General features: G+C 37.0%; 1 protein-coding gene across 1 annotated transcript in view; it reads right to left on the reverse strand.

Annotated features, from left to right (window-relative positions):
- Positions 1-3,440: 3,440 nt before the first annotated feature.
- LOC114636368 (cGMP-inhibited 3',5'-cyclic phosphodiesterase B-like) overlaps positions 3,441-15,439 on the reverse strand; it is a gene marked incomplete at its 5' end in the record, with an annotated part of 34,671 nt that continues 22,672 nt past the window's right edge. The window contains 4 exons of the mRNA XM_028784497.1: positions 3,441-5,345; positions 6,481-6,733; positions 8,912-9,073; positions 10,494-10,697. Coding sequence (XP_028640330.1) covers positions 5,131-5,345; positions 6,481-6,733; positions 8,912-9,073; positions 10,494-10,697 — 834 coding nt within the window. The remainder of the gene's footprint in view (positions 5,346-6,480; positions 6,734-8,911; positions 9,074-10,493; positions 10,698-15,439) is intronic.

The raw sequence follows: 15,439 nt of genomic DNA on the forward strand, positions 1-15,439 counted from the left end.
ATTTTGTTGAAGATATTTACTGGCCCTTTAAGTTGGGAATCTTCATTCTCATCTATACCTATTATCCTTAGGTTTGGTCTTCTCATTGTGTCCTGGATTTCCTGGATGTTTTGAGTTAGGAGTTTTTTGCAATTTGCATTTTCTTTGACAACTGTGTCAATATTTTCTACTGTATCTTCTGCATTTGAGATTCTCTCTTCTATCTCTTGTATTCGGTTGGTGATGCTTGCGTCTATGACTCCTGATTTCTTTCTTAAGTTTTCTATTTCCATGGTTGTCTCCCTTTGAGCTTTCTTTATTGTTTCTATTTCCAGTTTCAGATCCTGAATGTTTTTGTTTAATTCCTTCTTTGTGTTTTCTTGCATTTCCTTAAGGGATTTCTGTGATTCCTCTTTAAGGGCTTCTATCTGTTTACTTGTACTCTCCTGTATTTCTTTAAGGGAGTTACTTAATTCCTTCTTATAATCCTCTATCATCATCATGAGAAGTGATTTTAATTCTGAATCCTGCTTTTCAGGTGTGATGGGGTGTTCTGGGCTTGCTATATTGGGAGAACTGGGTACTGATGATGCCAAGAAACTTTGGTTTCTGTTGCTTATGTTCTTGCGCTTGCCTTTTGCCATCTGGTTAGCTCTAGTGTTGCCTGCCCTCACTGTGTAAGACTGGAGTCTGTATTTCCAGTTATCTTGCTTGTTGCAGAGCTCCTCAGAGTCCAGATGTCTCTGTAGTCTTATGATCCTAATCTTGGTGTCTGCTGCTCTGAGTGCAGTGGCTCCTCTAGGATGACTCAGGAGTCAGTATCTCCACAGGACAGGAGTAGATCAACTCAGTGTCAGCTGCTCTGAGTGCAGTAGCTCCTCGGCTGCTCTGAGTGCAGTGGCTCCTTGGCTGCTCTGAGTGCAGTGGCTTCTCTAGGATGACTCAGGAGTCAGTATCTCCACAGGACAGGAGTAGACCAACTCTGTGTCAGCTGCTCTGAGTGCAGTAGCTCCTCAGCTGCTCTGAGTGCAGTGGCTCCTTGGCTGCTCTGAGTGCAGTGGCTTCTCTAGGATGACTCAGGAGTCAGGATCTCCACAGGACAGGAGCAGACCAACTCTGTGTCTGCCCCAGCCCACCGGACCAGGCAGGGGAGGAAGGGAAGTGGAATTCCGGAGGGGCGGGGTTTGGGTAGCTGCTGTGTCCTGAATGGCCTTGGCTCCCAGATGAATCTCTGGGGCTTAGGGAGTGAGATGGAGTTCTTACCGGCTGCTCTGAGTGCAGTGGTTCCTCTAGGATGACTCAGGAGTCAGGATCTACACAGGACAGGAGCAGACCAACTCTGTGTCTGCCCCAGCCCACCGGACCAGGCAGGGGAGGAAGGGTGCCCTTCTCTTTCTTATCATCAGTTTCTCTTAGAAGTCTCCTCCACCTAGCTGTTGCAGTTTTATACTCTTCGTATATTCTGACTTGTAGTTTTCATTATCAAGTGAATCCAGACATTAACCCATCTCTCTGTTCTGAACTCAACTATATTGGACTACACCAGAATATATCGAATCCTTCTACTTCAGTTCCAATCTGAATTCATCTGTTTACTCTCATTTACATCCAAATCTACTTCTTTCTCAGCCTTAGACACTGAGTTTTCAAATGAGAAATCTGTCACTCTCCTTGCTACCAAATCCAATTAATCACTAGGGAAATTGATTCTGTATCCTAAATCTTAAAGATTTCTCTTTCAGCCTATATCCCTATAGCCTATCTAGCCAAAAACTCACAAGGTTTCCCTGTCTCTAAATCTTGGTTCTTCCACTGTCAGAAACAAAAATTTGAACTTTCAAGAGAAAAAAGTTATAATAAATTCAGTTGTAGATCTTATAAGCTTTTATCTGCCAAATATAAATCAGGGCATTATCGAGTCTACAAAACATAGAAAGATATCTCCTACCAGACTGTGGTAGACCAGTTGATTTTTGTAAGGTGGGAATGAGGAAAAAGAAAAATTGAAAAAGTATAAGGGTTAGCTTTTTGTTTTGTTCTAAGTTAACCCAGGAGACTTCCTTTTTATGCTCAAGACACCAGATAGACTGAAATCTGTTTTTCGGCAAAACAAATGTTGGGACTCTAGTCTCTTCAAGTTTTAGTCTAATTATACAGCATTTACCAGGTGTAACTCCATTTTGGTTTTGTCTAGTCTGTTGGGGCCAAAGGCAGAAGCAATGACCTCCATATGAAGAATTAATCTTTTCACTCAGGTCAAAACCTTTCAGTTCCTATTTCTTTAGTAGAATTTAAATTGCATACCATACTATATAAGGGACTTCATTAACCATCCTCTCTCCTTATTAACCAGTTCCTCTTCTTATACTCAATGTTCCAGTAAACCTAAAACTCTTGGCTTCTCCAATGTGGAAATGGTTTCTCCTATTCTGACCCAATTTGTGTTGTTTCTTTCTCCTGCAATCATATCAAAACTAACTGAATTCTTTTGCACTCAGTGTAAAATGTTCCTTTCTCCTGAGAAGCTCTCCATCCCTGTACTACCTATCCCACAAACCCTTCAAAGCTATTCATAGTGGCTGAGCAACTATAGTAAAGGAACCAATTAGTTCTACTCATCTCTTTTTGTAAAGTTTGTTTCTATCAGTTGTAATACAGGGAGAGTGAGAATTTTTGATTACTTAAGTAATCCCAGACTCTTGTGAAAATAACCAGATAAGGCCAACAGCAAAAAGGAAAGAAGAGTGATGGGAAAAAGCTTTCAATCAATCAAATAACAACAACCCCTAAATAGATTTCCATAGAGAAAAAATTGTGTCAGAAGGCACAGATCTTTACAGTTTAATACATATCTATAATACCAATGAATTACAGTAGCAGATTTCTGATAAAATCCTAATAAAAAATAATCTGATTCTACAGCAAGCAAAATAAAAAATATAATATGAGCTAGAAACTCATGTGGTAGAATGTTCACACAGCAGGCTAGTGGCACTCAATTCTATCTTCAACCCACCACAGAAAGATTTATAAGGTTTATGAAAGTTCCTCAGGTAGGACTCCACCTAACAATAGTATGTATATATTTATATTCTCACACTCATGACTTGCAATCATGATATTTACATTTTTGCATAGATTATTTTAATAATTTTAATTTCTTCAGGATGATTCAATTTATATTTACTAAGCAAGGGTTAAATAATTTAAGGATTATTTTCAGATGAGTTCCCAGTAACATTTTTAGAAGAAAAATGTACTTCTTCAAGAAGACAGAATTTAAAAATAAATTATTCCAATATGAACTTTAAATAACATAATAGTTTATAGACTTGATTCTGATAATACATGTAATATATGTATGAACTTAAACACACATATTTTCTGTAGGAAAGAAAGCAACAGAATAAATACATTTGCATAGGATATAAAACACATTTTAAAGAAATATACACACTGGATTATATAAATGCAAATTCAATAGACTATCAATTAAAATTTTATTACTTAGTAATATATGGTAGGACCAGATTACAAATGATGTGGTTATGGTAGCAAAAGTGACAGGAAAGAATTCAGCAGTCAACATGTTTAATAAATAAAGTGTAGTGATTCATTAAAAATGGTACCTGCAGGATCAAAAATACCAGTACTCCAACTGATCTTTAACTGCAGCCTTGTAGACAACTCCAGCATCACACTATATAGGAGCTACTGTGGAAACTGACAGTTAACTGTGCACAAAATTCAATGGCTCAAAAATATTGTATGGTCTTAAAGGATAATGAGAAATCAGTTTACCATTTTGATATTTTTGTTGCTTTGAATAGCTTCAAAAATTTTTCGTAACTAGGGAGACATAACTGCACTCTAATGAGGTTATATAAGTATGTGATCTGTTTTCTAGTAAATTATTTATTTATATGCATTTTATTGAATTATTTATTGAACTATTCATAGCATTTTATGGAAAAATTAATATGCATTCCCGTCATGTACTTCACTTCAAAATTCAGTCTTCCTCCGGGACTGTATTACTACATAGTGATGTGTCATCTCTGCCATGTACTCTTGAAGCGGAAAGATATTAACAACAAAAAATGTCAGTTTTACTATACCAGACACAAGAATACAAGACACCTAAGACACATATATAAAGATAACTAATTATTTAGGCATTACCTTCAATGGGATTGGTTTCATTTGATTTTCCATTAAGGCAAAGATAGACATCTCCTTTTTCTTGGCTTTAATTAAAATAAAATGGTATTTATTTCATAAAAGGTAACATCAATACTAGGACAAAATGGTTTTTTTCTGGCAAATCTATGCCATGTTTATAATAATTAATGTGTAAAATTACTTATCCTGAGCAAGAATAAAAATAAGAACAGTTTTGAATAAAGAATAACGCTCCTTCATTGTTAAACATTTTTAAAATTCAACCATGGAACAAAATCAGTAAGAGTAGAATTCAGACTTCTGATGTCCACAGCAAACCTGAATACTTTAGACAGAAATAAAACACATGAGTAGATTATACACAACAATAAAAAGCATCAGAAATTGATGCATCCGGGTTTTGTTAAATATAACAAAGGTCCTCAGTCCTTCATGGATGAAGCTAGGAGAACCACATTGAACAGTGTACTGCCAGGAGCAGTAATCACTCAGAAAGGCCACAATGAATTCCTTTTTGGATTAAGCATAGAGGTTTGTTTCTTGCCCCACCCCACCCCCAAACAAAGACATAAAAGATATATTTGGAAATACAAGATGAATCCTGTTTTTATAAATGAATTACGGACACTTCGAAAACTGAAGTCACTTGACTTTTCAGTTTTAGCCCTCCCTCATTGTGAGAAATAAGAGCACACTATCCAGCAAAGCAGCATTATGACATACTATTTACACACCAGTGAAGGCTTTGAGGAAGGCTTTGCAGCATGAGTCAACTGCAGCAAGCTCTAAGAATCAGTCTCTAGTTTGTAATGAAAGTGCTTAGGAGTGAGAACTGCCAGGGTAGCAAGGATCCTCTCACAGTATTAAGGCCTGTCCACATGGGAATGGTCAGTTGAGAATCAGTACAGTGAGCATTGGGTAATGACCCTGGGAACAGCACCCCAGGCTTCTTCAGCATGAGTTTTCTTTTCATTCAAACATTTGTTCTTCCTCTTCATCTGCTTCTTCAATAACCTGAATCTCATCTGCCTGAGGTAAGGAGGCATTATCCACCTGCAGTTTGTTCCCCTCAGCTTTACATTTTTCTTCTTCTTCTATGATTTCCTTCCATATCTTATGGTTTTCAGTGAGGTGGTGCATTAGTTGGCAAAATATTCGCCGCCTACCTTTCCTTCTTTGTGGTTCTGTGAAATTTAAAACAAACATTTATACCAAAGCAAATAAAACCCAATTGCTCATTGAATAAATGCCTACGTACCCACTCTAGTCTAGTTACAAAAGCTCTAAGGTTATAAATATGTTATCCACACTATGGAAACCACATCCTAAGCAGAACAAAGCTCAGCCGAAGCTCTGAGTGATAGGAGCAGTGCTGAAACAAAATAGAGACAAGGTAAGAGAATACTGGGTTAGAAAAGAAGCTGAAATTTAAGATCAAAAGCATAATAATCCAAAGTTAAAAGTCAGTTTGTAATGTCTTAATGTAGTAAATTAAATGTAATTAACAGTATTCTGGAGAATGTTATTTTGAGTCAGTCAACTGACCCCAAGTTGGCATAAGATTCTTCTCTGCCTTGCTAACCCTAAACACAAGGCATTTGTGTCAGAAGTGGGTAGAGGTACTTATACAAGTAGGGCCCACTGAAGAACACTGGCTGGAGGACATCATCAACAGAGAGGTATCTCCACTAAATAAAAACGAAATTCCCATTGTGTTATAGTTCTGATTCTTAGTAATCTTTTTAAAAAATGTCTAGCTAGATATAATTTAAATCTTACTTTAAAATAAAGAGGAAGTGGCATTTCATTAACAGTTTCAAGGACAAGATTTAATTTTCCACTTAATTTCGTTGTCTTATTTAGAAAAATATGTTGCCATATAACTCAATATTAAAACCTTGGTCTGTTCTCAGAGCCAAGGGTCCTATTCTCCTTTTCTCCCCACTGCCTTCATCTCTCTCCTGAGTCCATGTAAGGCCGCTGGGAAGTTGTGCTCCCCAGCTATTCTGATGTTTGAAGGGGGTGGAATGAGGAGTCTAACTGCTAGGACTCACTTCAGAGATGTTCAGATGAGCATTCGCTGGAGGACAGCATCTTGGAAAATGCTCCTTTCATTAAATAAGAGTCTCCACTGTACTACAGAAGTAACACAGTACCCGCAGATAGCACTTAGCCTTATCCTGACTGTTCAACCTGAACACTTAGATAGGAACTCAACATATCTGTACCTAAGATGTAAAAATCTAAATCCAAATTAAATGAACATTTGTAATTAGTAGCAAACAAACAAACAAACAAACAAAAACATAGTTTCCTTACTAGGATTTAGATTGCCTTCTGATTCTTCATCATCTGAATCTAACTCTTCACCATCATCATCATCATCACTTTCTGTATCATCACCCTCTTCTGCTTCTATCCACTGACCAGGCAGCAAGCCAGCAGCATCATAGGAGTTGCACAGGGGCCCCACAATGTGGGTGATAAAAGATTCTTGGAGTTTTGCTAGTTGAGGAGAAGAACGGTCCATGAAGGGACTAATGGGTAGACCCAGGGTTGCTTCTTCATCTCCCTGAGAATTTCAAAAAGAAAAATGCATTTATAGCTATTAGAGATATAGCTGTTAAGGTTTACGATTAATATTATCTTGAGGGTTTTTTCCTTTTATTTATTTTTCTTATTTTGAGAAAAGAACCTCTCTACATAAGCCTGGCTACTCAGGAACTCGCTCTGTAGACCAGGCTGGTCTTGAATTCACAGGAATCCACCTGGCTCTGCCTCCTAAGTCCTGGGATTAAAGGGATGTCCCACCACACCTGGTATCTTGAGATTTTTAAAAACACAGTCTACATCAAAATAATCTTTACACAAAACATGGATGACTCAGTGATTACTGTCAGGATGGAGTGTGGCTTGATGAACATGTCAGCTGATGCTCCTCCATCAGCTACCAGCAGATGGGAGAAGTCACTCTATCTTTTCTTCATTTGAGAACTCTTAAAAATTCATTCTCGTATTCTGTTTATATGAACTAGTACAGTTGATATTTACTGAACAGGGAAGATACATATTTTAAGGTAAATAGTAATAATTTTATTCTCAATCTCCAACATTCTATAATATCAACATTAATAGTTTATAATTAATAAATTCTAAATTATTTGATTTGGGGTAATAAATAATAATTTAATGTGTAATTTGCATCTTTCTATTCTAATTCTCAATGATAATAGGTTACACAGTGTGATATTTTGTAACTTCCAAGGGTGTGCCAAAGACAATGTACCTTTACAATATAACATGAGGTAAATATGCATGACCCAACAAGCTCAACTTCATTATTCCTATTTTCTAAGACAGAGAAATTTTAACTTTGGAAATTATTCATGGCTATTAGGGTCAAGGATTCCAAAGGAATATAGTATAGTGGGTGATATTTGGTATTTTAAAGATGATTAAATTTGTTTTGTAGGATAATCAGCGTTTTTTTTAACATTATGAGGAACCACCCTCTCAAAATGGTACAGACTCTGCAAATGGGTAAGAATCTCTTAAAGCCAAGATTTTAAAACATATAAAAGAATAGTATGTTTATAATTCATCTTAGAAAACCACTTGGAACTTCTGAACTCATGTCTATCCTTTATTTTATGTCAGGACTTCTGCTTCCTTAGATGCTTCTAATGCAAGAACAGTCTTTCTATAACAAATTTGAAAATGTCTTTTGATGATTATGTTCTGATAAGACCATAAAATCCCTTAAAAACTACTTCATTTGGTCCTTCCCCACTTCCTACCAGAAGCCATCAACTGAAAAGCTGAACTTCAGCATCTTTACAACAGTGTTTAAGAACTCTCTTCAGTAGCTTCCTGTCTGGGCTGTTTCATTTTGGGGAGTTACAGAACCTTCAATGTCTCTTATCTCAGGTATGAGTCTGCAGTCATCGAATTACTGGCCATTGGGAGTTTGACCATGCTCCAATGAGTATACTGGCAACACAAATTGTACTTAGTGGGGATTTGGTATTTTATTTTGGGTTTTTTTGTTGTTTTGGTTTTTTTATTTGTTTTGTTGATTGGTTTGTTTAAGGCAAAAGGGTGAGAGAGTGGACCTGGGAGGAATGAGAAGCAAGTGTGATGGGGTGCATTGTATGAAATCTCCAAATAAATAATAAAAATATTATGTTGGAGAAAAAAAACTACTATGTTTGGAAATCAACTGTTTTAAGGGACAGATTCTGAGGTTGAAAGCAACCTTGGAGACCAGAGTCTATCCTTATCTATCCAGCCAAAAGTTTAATCAATTTATTTCAGATAAATGATAAGCTATGTATTTTTGTTTGCTACTTTAAGTGTTAGCACTAGTGGTTAGAGAGATGGTTCAGTGGTTAAAAGCACTAGCTGTTCTTTCAGAGGACCTCAGTTCAATTCACAGAACCCACATGGTGGCTTAGAACCACCTGTAATTCCAGTTCCAGTGGCTCTAAAGCCCTCTTCTGTCCATTACAAGCACCAGGCACACACATGGTGCACAGATATACAGATATAGGCAAAACATCCATAGGCATAAAGTAAATAAAAAATATTAGCAGCGAAGTTAGAACTGAGAAACACTAAGAGCTAAGATCCACACAACATTGAGCCCCTTTCAGGGCAACTCTTATACTTCCTGGAGCAATCGAAGTCCCCAAAGATGCTTTCTTCATATGGCAGCTCTTCAAAATCCCAACAATCTCATGTTTCATCTTACCTGCTCAAAAAATTCATTCACAATGCCTTCTGTCCATCTCAAATGTAGATCTCGCTCTTTGGCTGGGCCGTTGATATCTGCGAGTTTGATGCACACCTGGCAGACTAAGAGGCGATCGTTCTCACTGCTCCATTCTATACCGTTACTGTTTACATCGTTGGCCTATTTTGGACAAACAGAATTGTTTAGGTTCTGAGGACACAGAGTTGCTAACATTTGTTTGTTCTTACCAACTGTCTTAAAATTGTTTTGTTTCCAAATGACAGGGAAAATTTTCAGTAAATGGTTCCTTAAAATCAGAATATACTATAAATATGAACCTATGTGGTAAAATGTCCTACTGAAGTAGTAATAAGATTATCTTTCAAAGGCAGCATAGCTTTTTTTTTTAAAAAAAAAAGCCAACTTTGGTTTCATTATTTGTAATTATCACAGAGAATAATAATGTATATGTATGTGTATCTAGAAATGTAATATATATTAAATATATGTACATATGAATCTATAAATCATAACAATTGTAACTATTTCTACCTAAAAGAAAGGGCACTTAAAATAACTAAGGAAAAATGGGTTATAGCAGCAACAGGTGGTGATACAGTTCAAACACACAAGTCTTAGAAGCTCAACTCATGTCTAAATCTGAACTCACAAGAATATTAACTTAGCATTTAACCTATTCAGGCCCATTTCTTTCTCTATAAAGAAATGGTGGCAATCTTGTCATACAACTCCATAAAGATAAATAAACATTGCCTGGCCAATAATAAAGGCTAATAAGTAAATATTAGATAGTATTATTTAGGTAAGTGAAATTTACATCATTAGTTGGGCACATTTAGTATACTTTTTACTTCCTCTTAGAGGAATCAGCACTTCCTGTTAGCCAAAAATAAAGAAACAGAGTATAGTTCTTTCAAGAACAAAGAAATGATCCTCAATTTTTTTCTACTCCATGGGACATAATGCCATTATCATTGTTGTCAGAGCAGATTAGTGATTCTAGACTCCACAGTGAATGTGAATTCTCTCAGAGGAGGGGCCTTGAGCTGATCTTCCCAATTCCACAGCACAGAAACTAAATACATGTGGCAGTTTTAATAGATATTTTGGGGATGAGGAATGATTTGTCAAACAGAAGAAAAGAGACACTGCTCTTCTGCCAGGTTAGCAGCAGAAAATTACTAATACAAAGGTGTAAAAGGTATGGCAGGGTAGACATAAACTACATCTTACAAACACAAATTTAATCTCATAAAATGTCTGACTTGGCACTGAGTAACTCAAACTTTGCTATAAACACTTTGGATATAATTATTTGATTTATTACTATTTGAAAAAAAACCCACAATAAAATTCATCTATTTATCAAGAGAAAGCATAGCAAGCAACCATATTTTAAGACGTATTGACATAATAATAAAGTTTATTTAAAATAATACAATAATATTATTTAATATCAACTATTTATTCTTACATCATATGTAACGTAATTCCAGCTTAACATTAAAAACCACTTTTCGTCTATAACACTAACAACAATTTCCCTTTTTAAAATCAGGCACTACTTTACATAACAAACCTTGGCATTGAATTCAGCAAGGAAATCAAAATGTTTTTTGAGATCTGTAGCAAGGATTGCTTCTATGACTAAAAAACGAAAACGTTTGAATTCCATGTGATCAAGGTGAAGGAGGAAGTTGTACTCTGGGCGAGAAAGATACAGATTCCAAGCTGATGCAGCATGATGATTTTCTAGAACAGATCTATCATTGTATAAAACTGCCTAAAAAGAATAAAGAAAAATGAGACATGCATCTCACACAGGAGCTTTTATCACTCACAGTCAGAAATAGGTCAGAACAGTGAATACCTACTACAAAATAAGGCATATTACCAGGATTTTAATATCTCTGATGAAAGGTTGTTAAGATTTTAAATATATAGACCAAAGTGCAAAGAGGCTAAGGACACCTATCCTTCTGATGTGCACATCTGAAATAAAATATTTGTCCTCAAATACTCTGCAACACCATGAAGCCTCTCAAGTGATAGGAAAGTGGTATTTTTGAAGTAAATATTCAAGTTGTATAGCTTCTAATAAAAAATCCATTGGGCTACAGAACAGGGTTAGGGTACAACTCTGTTCTATAGCAGCATTAGCGTTAACTAAAGAAGAAATGATGCCCAAGGAAAGCCAGAGACCCACGTGTCTGAGGACATAGTCTGTGCTCCCATCCTGACACAGTGCCTGAGTAAGAAGAGACAAGCATGTAACAGATGCCATCACAAATCTCCTGTATTCAACTGTAGGAGCATGCTTTTTTCTACCTCATAGCAGTGCATAGGGGCATTCAGAACCAGTAGAATATAGAATTTCTAATACTTCTACTAGCTCTAAAAGTGAAATGGCTCAGCAGGTCAGGTGTTTATTATACAAGCCTCACGACCTAGTTCAATCCCTGGAACCTACATAAAGTATAAGTATAAAAATGAGCCCCTGAAATTTGTTTTCCCCCTCCTTACACACATCATACACACAGTAATACTTTTAACACATGTTCACTGAGTATTATCTGGAACCCAGATTGCCAGTGGCTTTAAAAACTCTTGGAGGGCCATAGCAGTAAAATAAAAGATCCTTCAGACTGCCCTTTGAAATTACTAAAAGAAGTAAAAATGAACACAAAAATCAGAATCAATATCAGCATCTACATATAATCCTCCTACTAGAAAAGTTCAAATACACAGGAAAAAGTAAGAACAGATTGTACCAAGCCTAAATCACTGTTGTGTTGTAAACAGCTTTTCTCTGGTGTCATGCTGAGTGCTAAGTCTCTGAAGGAGAAGAAACTCCAAAAATGTAAATGGGGGTGGGTGGAGGTCTGTTCTCTACCTGAGTGCCACCTACTGCATTTCTATATTGAGAACTATTTCCTTTGGAGTACTGATGCCCATACTAGTAACTCATCCTCTCCAGGCAGAACAGGTCTGCTCAGCTTGCTAGATGAGAAGATACACCAAGGCTGTGTATTCTGCAATATACAATTCTCAAAACAAATTTTAGTATCAAGATAATTTTTTGTTTAAATTCTGGAATCTAGTCCTCTGGCAGCCTGTCTCTATCATATCTAATCCATATAATTGTGGGAGTTTCTATGAGGATGTGCTCCCACCATCCTCCCATTCCCACCTCCCTGCTCTCAAATTCCCCAACACTAGGGAATCCAAACTATTGGGTACCAAGGCCCTCCACTTCCACTGATGCCTGACAAGGCCACCCTCAACTACCTATACAAGTGGAGCCATGAGTCCCTCCCTTTGTGTTCTTGGGCTGGAGGTTTTAGAATGGCTACTCCAGCTTGTTTCTTAGGACCATTTGCTTGAAAATTTTTTTCCAGCCTTTTACTCTAAGGTAGTGTCTGTCTTTGTCACTGAGGTGGGTTTCCTGTATGCAGCAAAATGCTGGGTCCTGTTTATGTATCCAGTCCGTTAACCTATGTCTTTTTATTGGGGAATTGAGTCCATTGATGTTAAGAGCTATTAAGGAACAGTGATTGTTGATTCCTGTTATTTTTGCTATTAGAGGTGGAATTAACTTTGTGTAGCTATCTTCTTTTGGATTTGTTGGAAGACGATTACTTTCTTGCTCTTTCTAGGGTATAATTTTCCTCCTTGTATTGGAGCTTCCTCACTAATATCCTTTGTAATGCTGGGTTTGTGGAAAGATATTGTGTAAATTTGGTTTTCTCATGGAATATCTTGGTTTCTCCATCTATGGTAATTGAGAGTTTTGCTGGGTATAGTAGCCTGGGCTGGCATTTGTGTTCTCTTAGGGTCTGTATGACATCTCTCCAGGATCTTCTCACCTACTCGAACCTCTGATGTCCTGGAATCTCAGCTGGATGCAGTGAAGACACAAACATCAGAGGCTTATCAATTTACTCTTCCCCCAGCCCCTCTTCTAATATCTCAATGCCCGTAACCAGCTTGAAGAAGTTAATGAAGAGTCAGTGCCCCTATTCTCTGGCTTGGGGACTGAGGTGGTTAATATTGGGCTGTCTTTCTAGGGAAAAGTAGTGGTTTTGTTGAAACAGGGAGGAATAGCTAGGATTTATTGGTATTGGTAACCTATTGGTAGAAATCTGTATAATCATTATTAAGCTGAAGTTATAATTTCTCAAATGGTACAAAATTTACTTTGATTTCAAATTTAAGGTTTTCATTAGTACAAGTTTCTTATTTATATAAAAGTGAGATTAATATTGTTACTCTTATAGGCATTGTGCCTATATAACACATTTAGGAATACAAGGCTTAGACTCAGTCCTTCTTTAACTTTTTTAACTGATTTGAGATGGTTAGCCTGTGAGTTAAGGGCCTACAGAAAATTCATGGTTCTGAGTTTACTGTTAGGGTGTTTTCTATATTTTATTTAGAAATAGCTGAGAGGAGTTAACAGACAACAGTCCAGATTGCCTTACATGGATAGTTGGTTTTCAAAACATCAGAAGTCCACAGAATTGATATTACAAACATTTCTGTATTAAGATTCATTTTGATTAGAGACCTGTCTGCTCCTAACAGCTTCCTGTCTTGGATTCTAAGAAGAAATTGAGCATCTCTGGAGTTACTCCAGTTGTGGTGAGACAGCCACTAGGCAAGAATTGCCTCTTTTCATCTACAGACAAATTACTGTCCTGAAAAGGACACACTTGCAGAATAGTCGTCTGATTATATCTGCCAAAACAGAGTAATCAGCCCTTAATAATTCTGCATCACTAGGTCTGTCAGATGATCCTGGGCCAGAAGACTGAAGATCAGATGCTCCAACATTTTGTAGTATAGTGACTGTCCAGGTGTTCAGTGGTCTCTATAAATTGGCTAATTTTTAGAAGCTATGGTTTGTGTTTCCCATAATTTCAGTTAATTCAGTCGTTCTGGATTTCTGACAGGGTTGAAGAATTATAGTCTCAAAGCCAAAAAAGTCCCAAAGCCATCCTGGCTCTTTATTTTGAGAGAAAAGATTTGAGAGGATGGTTTTCAGCTGACATTCATTCTAAAGCCAAGAAAAAAAGCCAGGTTCAGAACTAAGTCTTTTGTAAGGAGAGATGACAGAGGTTCTGGTTAGTCAACAAAATGATGGACTGGGTATTAGGTCTATCTTGTACCTTACTGATACAAATTGGTTATAGTTATGCTCTAATTGTATTTTGAGAGAAAAGTTTTATTTTAACAGGAAGGGTGATATGTAGGAAGAACTAAGGTGGGAGGAGTAAGGAGAGGCAGAGGAGGAGTAAGGGGAGGAGGAGCTAGGACAGGAGAGGGGCGGAAGAGAACATGGAGGCAGATGTTCTCGTGTCTCCACCAGTCAAAAATAGTTGGTATATCTAGGTTGAGTATTGGGTTACACTTCTGATTGTATGGGCATCTTGTTATTGAGAATTACCAAACTTATAAAGCCTGTGATTAACATGTTTAAAAAGTTACTAATAAAAGTGTGTCATCAAAAAAAAAAAAGGAAGAAAGAAAGAAATGAATCTTCTGCCTGAAGGTGCAGGACTTAAGTACTGGGGATGCATTAGAAAGGACTGTTGGATGCCAGTTCTTCCTGTCTTTTTCACATGCTAATTTCCTTAACACAGGAGTTTTGCTTCATTACACACTCCTCACCATGAGTTACATCCACACAGACCCAAAAGCAATGTGACCCACTGACCTTGTAAATAGAAACTTCTAAAATAATAAGCCAAAATAAACCATTCCTTTAAAAATGATTATTGCTTTACGTATTTTTATCAGAGTAACAAAAATTTTTTAGAAACATCCTTTTAATATGTTGTCTCTTTTTACCCTTAATATCACAATTTTTTGCTCCAGTGGAAAACTTTGTATGTTATACACACTTATTAATGTGAATGGGTAAACATGTGCCTGCAAATGCATGTGAAAGCCAGAAGTTGATAGCATCTTTTCTTGATCACTTTCTATCTTTATTTTTGTTGACAGTCCCTCAATGATAGCTCTGAAGCTCATTGTTTGGATAAACCAGCTAGTCAGTGGATTTCAGGGGCACCTCACTAGCCCTCCTTTGCCCAGTTCTGGAGTTTAAGAACATGGCCACTGTTGTCCAGCTTCTTAACATGAGTCCTAAAGATCTTCACTTAGTTCCTCATGATTTGGACACAGACACTTTCAAGAGGTGAGCACTTTCCCAGGCCCAGAGGGATAAACTTCTATCTTCATTCACATAGCTTGGGAAAAAGTGGGCAACCCGAAATCAAACACAAGCCTCCTGGTATCAGATCTAGTGCTTTTTCCAAAGAATTGTGATTTACCAAATAAGTAAGTCAATGAAAGACATGTGGAGGTTAGCCTCTGAATTTGTAGAATGCATATGGGTAACCTCGGGCAGGTAGTTTCTCCCAAATAACACTTACAAAATGAATAAATCTCATGCTTATATTCTATCTCTCTCTCTCTCTCTCTCTCTCTCTCTCTCTCTCTCTCTCTCTCTCTCTCTCTCTC

The sequence above is a fragment of the Grammomys surdaster genome, unplaced genomic scaffold (assembly GCF_004785775.1).
Source record: "Grammomys surdaster isolate TR1022 unplaced genomic scaffold, NIH_TR_1.0 123711, whole genome shotgun sequence".
Lineage (NCBI taxonomy): Eukaryota > Metazoa > Chordata > Mammalia > Rodentia > Muridae > Grammomys > Grammomys surdaster.